This window comes from Lutjanus erythropterus, unplaced genomic scaffold (assembly GCF_056507025.1).
Source record: "Lutjanus erythropterus isolate fLutEry1 unplaced genomic scaffold, fLutEry1.hap2 Scaffold_192, whole genome shotgun sequence".
NCBI classification, from domain to species: domain Eukaryota; kingdom Metazoa; phylum Chordata; class Actinopteri; order Lutjaniformes; family Lutjanidae; genus Lutjanus; species Lutjanus erythropterus.
Window position 1 is genome coordinate 50,326 of NW_028146669.1, and position 12,024 is coordinate 62,349.

A 12,024-nucleotide genomic window follows, 5' to 3' on the forward strand; every position below is an offset into this window, starting at 1 on the left:
AACTGTTAAGTGTGTTAATGATTAATCATTAGTCAATTAATTGCCATTTAGAATTTACCCAATTAGAAATGTATTCATTGATGTTTAATCAATAGTTTTGGTAGTAACTGAACCTCATTTTATATTGTTTTGTCTGCAGAGCCATTTGTTGAATAAGGAAACTTAAACTTTGACTTAAAAAGAGAAAAAAAAAGAAAATAAGAAAAAAAAAGGAAATAAATTGTGTTATGTATCTTTACTAATAATCTTATATTATTAATGATTAATCAGTTGTTAACATTTTCAACGATTGGTTCCAGAAAATACACAAAATTTGCAACCCTAGTTTGGAGAGGTGACAATGACATCAACGGTTGAAAGTAACTAATACTCTAGTAGTTTTTTAGACAAATACTTTGTACTTTTACTGAAGTATTTTTCTAACGCCAGTACTTTTACTTGTAATTGAGTAATGTTTTAGCAATGTAACAGTACTTGTACTTGAATACAGATTTCTAGTACCCTTTCCACATGATACAGTCAATGCCAAATCACTTCCTGCTTCACATCATCTGGCAAACCTATAGCACATCACACTTTTGTTTTACAAATGCTGGATGCTGTTCTGCTCCCAAAACAGGTTGCTGTGTGTAAATGTCATGCTCACACTAACAATGACCAAGTTTCACAGGAGAACACCAGCAGCAGCCAAGGCCGCAGCAAGCCCAGAATTAACTATGTCTGAATTCTTTCTATATGATGACCCTCAAACACCCTCCACTCCTACAGCTGTTTTATCTAACATTCACCACCAGGTAAAGGAAGCGCTACCAGCTCCAGCCACAGGACCTCTTCATGACCTGCAGCCTGGTGACTGGGTAGTGCTGAGAGACCTGAGGTGGAAGACTTGATGCTCTAAGCGGTGGACGGGTCCATTCCAGGTGCTGCTGATCACACAGACGGCAGTAAAGTTTGCCGAAAGAGTCACCTGAATCCATGCCAGCCACTGCAAAAGGGTCCTGCTTCCACCAGAGACACCTATGACAGAATAGGTCATCACATCGCGAGGACGAGAAGACGAGGTAACAGTATTGGCATACTGTCCAACGAGAACTTCCACAGCTCCAACTAAGTGGCGTGCTGAGTGAACCTCAGTGTCACCATAATGGGATCAGAGATGGAACTCCAACAACAGCCATGGCATGCATTCAGACACCCTGGATGGTGTGGCCTGCGAGGTTCAGTGTGTGCTTTCTTTTTGTGAGTTCATTCCCTACAGTTGAAAAAAAAAACTGTTTTCCATCAGATGACACAGTTAAGAACTCCTGATTGGCTCCCACCATGCAATGCTGAAAAACATTCCTGACCCTGTTGACAATCTGGATTTTGACATTTATGTGTTCATATTGGGGTGCAACGCATCAAAAAACTCACGGTTCGGTTCGGATCATGGTTTTGAGTCACAGATCGGATCATTTTTCGGATCAGCAAAAAAGAAAAAAGTGTGGGATTAGGGTTAAATTATTTTAAAAATGCACTTACCTTTGATCTTTGTCTGTCTGTAATTATCACCATAGTTATCCAGTGTAATAATAATGATAATACTAATGATAATGATAATAATATTAAAAACTTCAAACTTATACAGTGCTGTACTATGTATATACTATACATATGTTAGATCATTATATACTGTACAGTATAATACACAACTACGCTCTGTAGTCTGGCTCAATGTCCCACCTACAGCACATCTGACTGGTTAGAAGTCATGATCAATCAGTCATCACCAGTGAGTAGAGAGGAGCTGTGTAGAAGTTAGAAGACAGCTGATATCACCAAAGTTTCAATGAACATCACAGTTTTATGATCCGTTTCTTTGGTGATAGCATAGTTACATCAGTGAAAAAAAGTTACGGTCTGGATTTCACTCAAGGCAATGTGACGGCACTTAAATCAGTCACTCTTGGCAGAGATGCGCTGCACACAGCAGCATCTGTCCCGTCTTTTCACTGCAACTCTGCATAGAGATTTCGGTTATTATAACTTATACAAAGGTAACAGTGACAGTAAAACTATGATGCTCACATGTAGTCCGCGGATCACATGCGTGCCGAACCGTAGATGGCGATCCGTACGGGACACGGGTCAACTGTGATCCATTGCACCCCTAGTTAACATATATATGTAACTTTCCTACCTCAGTTGCTTGCATTTGTTATATTGAATTCTCCCATCTGCAACAACAGCATCTTGCTTTTTCTAGGGGTAGTATTTTATGGAGTAATGTTTTAAAATCACTCTCTTATACGTTCCTATTATGTTACCATATGTAAGGATTATTATTTGCAGTGAAGGTGTGATCTTTTATAGTCTTTTATAATTTTCTTTTACATGTGATCACATATGATCAAAAGGGGGGATTGTAGTGGGAAAATAATACGCTGAACTGGTCACTGTTGTTCCTCATAGTTATTTCTCATGTTCTGTCAGGCACTAACTGGTTACTCGTCCAACACACAGTTGTTCTCTCTTTGGAAGAAGAGCTTCTGATAACACAATCACATCCCGACTCTCCCGATAAGCAGTTCAAGTCCATCCTGACCCAACCTCCTTCATCTCCTGACCCTGTAAGACAGATTTACATTCTTGTCTCGTTATCAGTTCCTTTTACACTTTGTGTGTGACTGTGCACTGATCCTTCGCAAAGCTCTATTAAAACACCACAAAGACAATCTTGGTCATGGGGTCATGGTCTTAATTTTCAGATTTTCCACCACACCATCTTACAGTATTCCCACCCTCTGACCAGCAGGACAGTGCTGGATACCTTCTTTCATGTGCCCAAAATAAATTGGAGGAGGTAACCAAAACCACAGGGACCAAATGGTCAACTATCCATTGAGTAAGTATAAATGTCTTCATGCATGTGATATCTGTATCTAGAATTGTCTGACAGATGCGCATTTACTGTTGCATATATTAGTTTGCCCTCAGACATTTCAAAATCATCTTAACCCTTTCCTTTCATCCAGCCAGCACAGACTTGCGACCCATCATGCAGTGCTGGAGTGGGCTGTCAGAGGAGAACGTCTTGGTTGTGGTAACAGAAGAGTGCTGCCAAGCTGGATCATCACAGCTATCAGAAGCAAGGACCCATTACCCACTGGCACTTACAGCAGGTTCAAGGAGGCAGATGACATGTTCAGAACACACCTACCGATGAATTGTACTCATGCCTGCACTGCTGAGCAGTCTACAAACTGTTCCATGCTTTAGAGACACTAGCAGAGCCTACATAAATCCTGCACAGTGTAAATATTTACAGTACTTGAGTATTGCACTTAAGTACATTTTTTGAGTATCTGTATTTCACTTGAGTATTTGTTTTCTCAGAAACTTACGACTTACACTCCATTTACATTTCAAAGACAAATATTGTAGTCTTGACACCACTACATTTCTAGGAAGGTTGTCATTACCCGTTAGTTTTAGTCTAAGCATAGCTTTGAAGTCAGCTGTTGCTGTTTCTTCTTTTCTAAAATGCGACTGGCCACATGCTGTGATCCTTACAGAAGGAAACCAATTACAGTACCCGCTCTCAACTGGGATTGATGTAAAAGCAGAAGCACGTCATCCAGGCATGCTCTGTAACAAGCACAAGCAAACTCTCCCTCTTTCATTCAAACAAACTCAGTAATGGCGACGGCAAAATAAAATCCCAAGATGTTATTATTATTAGAAAAAGAGAAATAATTTCAGGTAGGCTTTTAATGTTGGATTGTTTTATTGGGGTGAAAAAAACACATACAAGATTTCTGTAAATTCACAGTGAAAACAATACAACAATGTGTTTATTAGAAATGTACTTTGTAATCTGTACTTTTGAATAGTTGAGTATTTTTAAAAGCGTGTTCTTCTGAATACTTAAATATTTTTAAAAACAAGTACTCTAGTACTTTAACTCGAGTAAAATTTTGACTGAGCAACTTTCACTTGTAGTTGAGTAATATTTGACCAGGAGTATCTATGCTTTGACTCATGTACTGCGGTTGAGTACTTTGTCCACCACTGCATATACAGTGCTAAACAAATTTATTAGACCACCTGTTATAAAAACAAGAAAACATAAATATTTTAGAAGTCTTTCAAAAACTTGTTTAAAATTAAAAATGTTATTGTTTTTTTATTTGGCAAATATCAAACTGAAACAACTAAATAGTCCCTTTTCCACACATAATAATCAAAAAATGTCATATTTTGTATGGCCTCCTTTGGCCTTGATAACAGCTTGCATTCTTGCTGGCATTGTTTTTATATAGTTTTCAACAGTCTCTTTTGTTATTGAGTTCCAAATAGTTTCTAGTAGAGTTGGGTGATATGCTTAAATTTTCCAAACGATCATCATCAGCTCATCCATCAGCGATTGGCGATACCATTGTCCCCCCACCCACTTTCTCCCGTCCTTTCGGGTCTCAGCTGGGAGATGTGCGCAAGCGGCAAATTCACAATGTTACGCATGCTGCGTACGTTCACTACGTCCGGTGGACAAATTAAACTTACAAAGTGTCTACAAATGACATGTTTTCACACTTATTTTCCATTTTAAATAGAGAAATACAACCATTCACCTTCTGAATTTATGTAATTTCTGAAGTTTCTGTCTTTTACCGAACTAATACAAGCTTAATTGGCTTGTTAACGCCTCGGAAAACACACTTTGTTCAAACTTGCAGAAAAACATGTAAAACTCACCAAAACCGTCTTTGTTAGTCTAGCCACTCTTCCAACAATTACCAACTTGGGTTTGGTCAAAATAAATCCTCACTTTACCGTGGGGAAAGAGTTTAAAGAGTCTGACTCTGCAGGCTGTTTTCTTCTCACTCGTCACCCAGCTCAGCGCACTCATGGTCAGCTGAGTGGATGTGTACTGTGCTGCTGGATGAGAGCGCGGTGTAGAGCAGAGGCTGTCACTCTGTAGACTATTACATTAGCAAAATAAAATGACAAATATCACCCTAAAAATCTGGCAGAAAAAGCAATCTGCGATGGATTCAGCCCATCGTCGATAGACGATATAGTCGTCCAATCGCCCAATCCTCGTTTCTAGCTGTTCCCACAGTCTTGCTTCAGAAGAAAATTTTGTGCAATCAATCCATACTAATCCTACTAAATCCCAAATTTATTCAATAGGATTGAAATCCGGACTGTGACTTGGCCAGTCCATCAGTTCCAGTACTTCAGATTCCTTTTTCTTGGTCAAATAGTCTCTGCAAAGCTTTGAAGTATGCTTGTGGTCATTGTCTTGTTGGTAACATGAACCCAAGACCAATCAGATTCAGTCCAGAAGGGATTCCATGATGCACCAAGATGCTGTGGTAGACGTTCTTGTTCATGATACAGTCGATTTTCAAATTTATATGAAATGCAGCCTCTTCTCAGCATACTTCAGCATAGAAGAATGGAACACCTACAGAGATCCTGTGTTGATGCAAGTTTAAAAACCCCAGTTGTTGCTACACCCAGATCAAAAAAATGATATGTTCAAGTTGTTCAAAACAAATGGTAAAACTATAAATACAGAGAGTGTGATTTTGCTCGGTGGGTGTAAAACTTGTGGCAGTGTTAGTAATATTACTGTACTGTAGTATTTTTACTCCTCACTGCAATGGACATTTTTTTACTTGGCGTTGTACAAAACAGGTGTTATTGAATGAAAAACATGAGTCTAAAAAATGCATACCAGTGTGCTTGAAACGAAGCGTCTGCTTCAAGTTCTGAAGGAGGGCCTTGTCCATGACAATGGCCTTGAGAGCCCAAAAAGCAGGTGAATCTGTTTTGAGCCACCTCTTTCTTTTCTGCTGTTCCTCTGTCAAAGGCGGGTGATAACATGTTTACTCACACTACACACTATTCGCCTCCCATTGATGCATGTCGCAAATATGATGTAGCAGAGACTTCCACTGACACACACATTCCTGCAGAAATGAGAACACAAAAACATTTATAAGTGAAACATTTATGCTTCAAGAACAAACATTAATTGAAAGACATCTTAAATGTAGAGTATACATTGGGGACAGCTTAATAGAAATTAGGTTTAACCTTTTGGATTATACCAGAGTGAAAACTGGTGAAGACCATTCTTATCGTGTTACCTAAAAATTATTATTCTTTTAAAATTTGCAACATTGTCTCAGGTCAATTATTGTGTATTACGCTTCCTAGATAATCTCTTTATTACCTCCTCATCACTTTTACATGACCAGTACAGGTGGCAGTTAATTGCTTTCAGCCATGGTTGGAGATCTTTGTTGTCCCTCTTATTTGATGCAGCAACAAGCTTTTTCTTTACACCTGAGAAAAACAAAAGTAACAGATCCAAATTATCATGAAAGAAAAAAGAAAATATGAACAAGTATCTACCCTTATACATAAAACAAATGAACTAAACACATTTTACTTAATCTTGTTGACATGCTAGGAGTCAAATTCGTGGTGGAGGTTGGTGTACGTCTCTCTCATTATCTTTCAGATTGATGGTGATCTGTCAGTAGTCATGACACCTAAATCCACGCCCATTTAGAGTAGGTGTTTCAACCCCCCGCCCCCCGAAGCTCCATTGCCTCTATAGCCACAGAACTTAATGCTTTTGTAACTGTAATTGTGTGTAGTAAATGCAAATGTAGACATAAAAATAGTTACAATAGCTAAATATAGGAAATCATAAATTATTGTTTACACCTCACACACTTTGGAAACCTTATCATACTGATAACTGCATACTCATATCAATTACATTGTATACAAATAAATGACCTTTTTTCTTTAATTTCAGGCCGTCAAGTGATGGGCACAGAGCAATGAACCAACCTGAAGTGTCTGCTCCGGTTGAGGAAAAATCTGTCACAAACTGACACAACCCGCTAATCCCTACCCGACTCATAGCTCACACAGCACACCAAGTCCTGTTACTTTTTGACACACCTCCTAAATAACATACACATTAAACAATCTATGAACTTTGATAATCATATATTGTAAAATTGTATATATTGTAAAATCTCCCTGTGTTGTGAGTGTTTGTTTGAAAATACCCCTCTATTGATTGATTAGTTGTTTGTATTGTGATTGGCTGTCATGAAAAACGTCTGTGCTGTCATGGTTTGGGATTCTGGTTGGTTGTTTCCTGTTTTATTTTGATAGTTTCTGTTCCTCCCTCATGTGTTTTGGTTTTACTTCCTGTCTTTGTCTGTGTTCCCTCCCTTTGTGATCTCTGATTGTTTTCACCTGTTCCTGATTGCCCTCACCTGTGTCTTGTTTTCCTTCCCCTTCCTAGTGTATTTAATCCTGTGTCTTGTCCTCTTCCTTTGTCGGTTCATTGTTTCTCTCACTTGCTCGCTTGTCCTGGTCTCCGTGCTTTCCAGTGTTCCCTAGTGTTGTCTTGTTTATGGATTTTTTGGGTTTTTTCTCCTAGCCTGTTTTTTGGGATTCACCTGCCTCGTTTCATGTAAGTTTTGTTGACCCTTGTGTGGATTAAATATACCTTTTTGAACTGCTCTCCTCTGCCTCCTGCATTGCCTGCGTTTGGGTCCTCCACTTTGTCAGCCGTAACAGAATGAACCGACCAGACATGGACCCAGCAGATTCTTTTGTGTCAGTGGAACTGGCAGAGGAGCTTAAGAAGACTGTTGAGGAAAGTGGCCAGCTCCTCTCAGCCATTCAGGGATGCACGGATCCCAGGCGTAAGCTTTTTCTTTATTCATTAATTGAAAAGACCGTGTCGTCTAGACCCAGACTTTGGATTTTCCCCCCAGTTGCTCAGCTCCTAATTGGACTGGGTAACATGAAGAGGGAATTACAGATCTACCTTGATCTATTGGACTCTGCTAGCCAAGAACCACCTGCTCAGCCTGCTAGCTCTCCCCCCACTCCAGCACCTGAGTTGGCCGGCTGTCAACCCACAGGCCTCGAGCCTGTAAGTTTGGGGCCTGCACCTCAGCCAGTCAGTGACCTGCCTGATCCAGCCCCTGAGTTACTGCCTGGGAGGCCTCCCAGACGCGGGCGTGGCGGTCGCCGGCGTCGTGCCTCTCAGCTGCTCAGCGTCCCCGAGCCTCAGTTGCCCAGCGTCCCCGAGCCTCTGCTGCCCAGCGTCCCCGAGCCTCTGCTGCCCAGCGTTCCCGAGCCTCAGCTGCCCAGCGTTCCTGAGCCTCAGCTGCCCAGCGCCACGGAGGTTTCGCTGCCCTGCAACCCAGCCTTCATCTTCCCTGTCCTGGTGGGGCTGCCGCCACCATCTCCTGTTCCGGCTGGGTCGCCCCCGCCGTCCCCTCCTGTCCCGGTGGGGCCGCCGCCACCATCTCCTGTTCCGGTGGGGCCGTCGCCATCATCCCCCCCTGTCCCGGTGGGGCCGCCGCCACCATCTCCTGTTCCGGTGGGGCCGTCGCCATCATCACCTCCTGTCCCGGTGGGGCCTCCGCAGCCATCCCCTGTTCCGGCTGGGTCGCCGCCACCATCTCCTCGTGTCCCGGTGGGGCCGTCACCACCATCTCCTCGTGTCCCGGTGGGGCTGCCGCAGCCTTCTCTTCCGGCTGGGTCGCCGCCATCATCTCCTCGTGTCCCGGTGGGGCCGCCGCCACCATCTCCTCGTGTCCCGGTGGGGCCGCCGCAGCCTTCTTCTCTTCCGGCTGGGTCGCCGCCATCATCTCCTCGTGTTCCGATGGGGTCTCCGCAGCCTTCCCCTGTTCCGGCTGGGTCGCCGCCATCATCTCCTCGTGTCCCGGTGGGGCCGCCGCCACCATCTCCTCGTGTCCCGGTGGGGCCGCCGCCACCATCTCCTCGTGTCCCGGTGGGGCCGCCGCAGCCTTCTCCTCTTCCGGCTGGGTCGCCGCCATCATCTCCTCGTGTTCCGATGGGGTCTCCGCAGCCTTCCCCTGTTCCGGCTGGGTCGCCGCCATCATCTCCTCGTGTTCCGATGGGGTCGCCGCAGCCTTCCCCTGTTCCGGCTGGGTCGCCGCCATCATCTCCTCGTGTTCCGATGGGGTCGCCGCCATCATCTCCTCGTGTTCCGATGGGGTCGCCGCAGCCTTCCCCTGTTCCGGCTGGGTCGCCGCCATCATCTCCTCGTGTTCCGATGGGGTCGCCGCCATCATCTCCTCGTGTTCCGGTGGGGTCGCCGCAGCCGTCTCCAGTTCCTGCTCCGGCTGGGCCGCAGCCACCGCTGCTGCCGCAGCCGTCTCCAGTTCCTGCTCCGGCTGGGTCGCAGCCATCTCCAGTTCCTGCTCCGGCTGGGCCGCAGCCACCGCTGCTGCCGCAGCCGTCTCCAGTTCCTGCTCCGGCTGGGCCGCTGCCGCGGCAACCGCAGCCGTCTCCGATTCTTGCTCCGGCTGGGCCACCGCCGCAGCCGCCGTCTCCGGTTCCTGCTCCGGCTGGGCCGCCGCCGCTGCAGCCGCAGCCATCTCCAGTTCCTGCTCCGGCTGGGCCGCAGCCACCGCTGCTGCCGCAGCCGTCTCCAGTTCCTGCTCCGGCTGGGCCACCGCCGCAGCCGCCGTCTCCAGTTCCTGCTCCGGCTGGGCTGCCGCCGCAGCCTCCACTGCAGTTTTCGCCAGTCCCTGCTCCTGCTGCGGCTGGGCCGCTGCCACTGCCGCAGCCGCCACCTCCATCTTCACCTCCTCCTGCTCCGGCTGAGCCATCGCCACAGCCATCGCCACAGCCATCGCCACAGCCATCGCCACAGCCATCGCCACAGCCATCGCCACAGCCTCCAGTTCCTGCTGTGGCTGGGCTGCCGTTGGAGTTGTCGCCACAACTGCCACAGGAGTACCACCTCCGTCTTCGCCAGCACAGCCGGCCGCCTGCTCGTCCGCTAGAGGGGTCCCGCCTTTGCCGCCGGCCTCCTGCTCGTCCGCCAGAGGGGTCCCGCCTTCGCCGCCGGCCTCCTGCTCGTCCGCCAGAGGGGTCCCGCCTTCGCCGCCGGCCTCCTGCTCGTCCGCCAGAGGGGTCCCGCCTTCGCCGCCGGCCTCCTGCTCGTCCGCCAGAGGGGTCCCGCTTTCGCCGTCGGCCTCCTGCTCGTCGCCCGTCTCCAGGGTGGTCTAGCCCTCGCCGTCGGCCTCCTGCTCGTCGCCCGTCTCCAGAGTGGTCTAGCCCTCGCCGTCGGCCTCCTGCTCATCGCCCGTCTCCAGAGGGGCTCTGCCTTCGCCTTCGTCGCCGGCCTCAAGAAGGGCTCTGCTCCTGCTCTGCCCTGCACCCGGGCCATCCGCCTGAGGTCCCTACCTCTGCCCCGCCCTCAGGCCGTCCGCCTGAGGTCTCCTGCTTCGCCTCTGCCCCGCACTCAGGCCGTCCGCCTGAGGTCTCCTGCTTCGCCTCTGCCCCTCACTCTGGCCGTCCGCCTTAGGTCTTCTGCTTCTCGCCTTCGCTTCGGCCTGGCCCTCAGGCCTTCATGTCTGGCCCCTGTCCAGTCCCCGGGGCCTATGAACTCGGACTTCTGATCTTTGTTGCCAGGCTGGGTGCCTGAGATCGTGACTGATTTTTGTTTTGTTGACCCTTGTGTGGATTAAATATACCTTTTTGAACTGCTCTCCTCTGCCTCCTGCATTGCCTGCGTTTGGGTCCTCCACTTTGTCAGCCGTAACATGTGCTGTGATTGGCTGTTGTAAAATCCCTTTACATTGTGATTGGCTGTTGTAAAATCCCACTGTAATGTGATTGGCTGTTGAGAAATACCTCTTTATTCTGATTGGTTGCTGGAACATCCCCCTGTTTTGAGATTGGCTGTTGTAAAATCCCCTTGCATTGTGATTGGCTGATGGAAAATACCTCTTTATTCTGATTGGTTGCTGGACAATCCCCCTGTACTGTGATTGGCTGTTGTAAAAACTCCCTTATATTTTGATTGGCTGTTGCAAAAAAAACCCTACATTCTGATTGGTTGTTGTAAAATCCCCCTTTATTCTGATTGGATGTTGTAAAATCCCCCTGTATTCTGATTGGTTGTTGGAAAATCCCACTGTAATGTGATTGGCTGTTGTAAAATCCCCCTGCACTGTGATTGGCTGTTGTAAAATTCCCCTGTATGGTAATTTGCTGTTGGAAAATCCCACTGTGATGTGATTGGGTGTTGAGAAGTATCTCTTTATTCTGAATGGTTGTTGGAAAATCCCCATGTATTGTGATTGGCTGTTGTAAAATCCCCCTATATTCTGATTGGATGTTGTAAAATCCCCCTGTATGCTGATTGGCTGTTTGAAAATCCCCCTGTATTCTGATTGGCTGTTGTAAAATCACACTGCATTCTGATTGGCTGTTGTAAAATCCCACTGTAATGTGATTGGCTGTTGTAAAATCCCACTGTAATGTGATTGGCTGTTGTAAAATCCCACTGTAATGTGATTGGCTGTTGTAAAATCCCACTGTAATGTGATTGGCTGTTGTAAAATCCCCCTTTATTCTGATTGGTTGCTGGAAAATCCCCCTGTATTGTGATTGACTGTTGCAAAATCCCCCTATATTCTGATTGGCTGTCATAAAAAACATCTGTGCTTTGATTGGTTGTTGGAAAAATTACTTGTATTTCATTGGCTGTTACGTACTGTGACAGGCGTAATGAAAACCCATCATTTCATGTTCAGTAAGCCCTCTTATTATCCGTAACTCAAAAACACTAACTTAAAACTTTAAAAAAATATATGTTTTTCTCTGTCATACAATATTATTTATGTATAAAGGAAGAGTGCTGGGAAATGTACTCAAATAATTACTCAAATAATTTTTTTTTTTATCCTAAAAGAAAATTATAATTGCAGAGAAACACATTTGGCCGTCTGTAAACCGTGCAGCAACTAAAAAGCCTCTGGAAATCTGGTTTAAAATAAAGTATCTATCAACGTCATGTAACTAACAATATCAGGAAAGTGTGCAAAAACTATACCTTTAACTACAATATTTCATATTTGTATAAAAACTAATTTCTAACATTTTTCAGGTGTTTATAAAGAACCTAGGTTGTATGAGACACTTACTTACCTGCAGTCGATGGATGTTGACACGCCT

General features: G+C 45.7%; 1 protein-coding gene across 1 annotated transcript; it reads left to right on the forward strand.

Annotated features, from left to right (window-relative positions):
• Positions 1 to 7,141: 7,141 nt before the first annotated feature.
• LOC146303956 (uncharacterized) lies at positions 7,142 to 10,463 on the forward strand. The gene is made up of 3 exons (XM_084714318.1): positions 7,142 to 8,571; positions 9,275 to 9,658; positions 10,016 to 10,463. Exons 1-3 carry the CDS (start codon positions 7,598 to 7,600, stop codon positions 10,461 to 10,463), a joined length of 1,806 nt encoding a protein of 601 aa, XP_084570444.1. The 5' UTR covers positions 7,142 to 7,597.
• Positions 10,464 to 12,024: the final 1,561 nt, after the last annotated feature.

Excerpts from the sequence above, each read along its gene's own strand:
- LOC146303956 (XM_084714318.1), top strand. The coding sequence starts at position 7,598 with ATGAACCGACCAGACATGGACCCAGCAGATTCTTTTGTGTCAGTGGAA. Across the intron at positions 8,572-9,274 it reads CAGCCTTCTCTTCCGGCTGG|CCACCGCTGCTGCCGCAGCC; the intron begins GTCGCCGCCATC and ends GCTGGGCCGCAG. Across the intron at positions 9,659-10,015 it reads CTTCACCTCCTCCTGCTCCG|GGGTCCCGCTTTCGCCGTCG; the intron begins GCTGAGCCATCG and ends CGTCCGCCAGAG.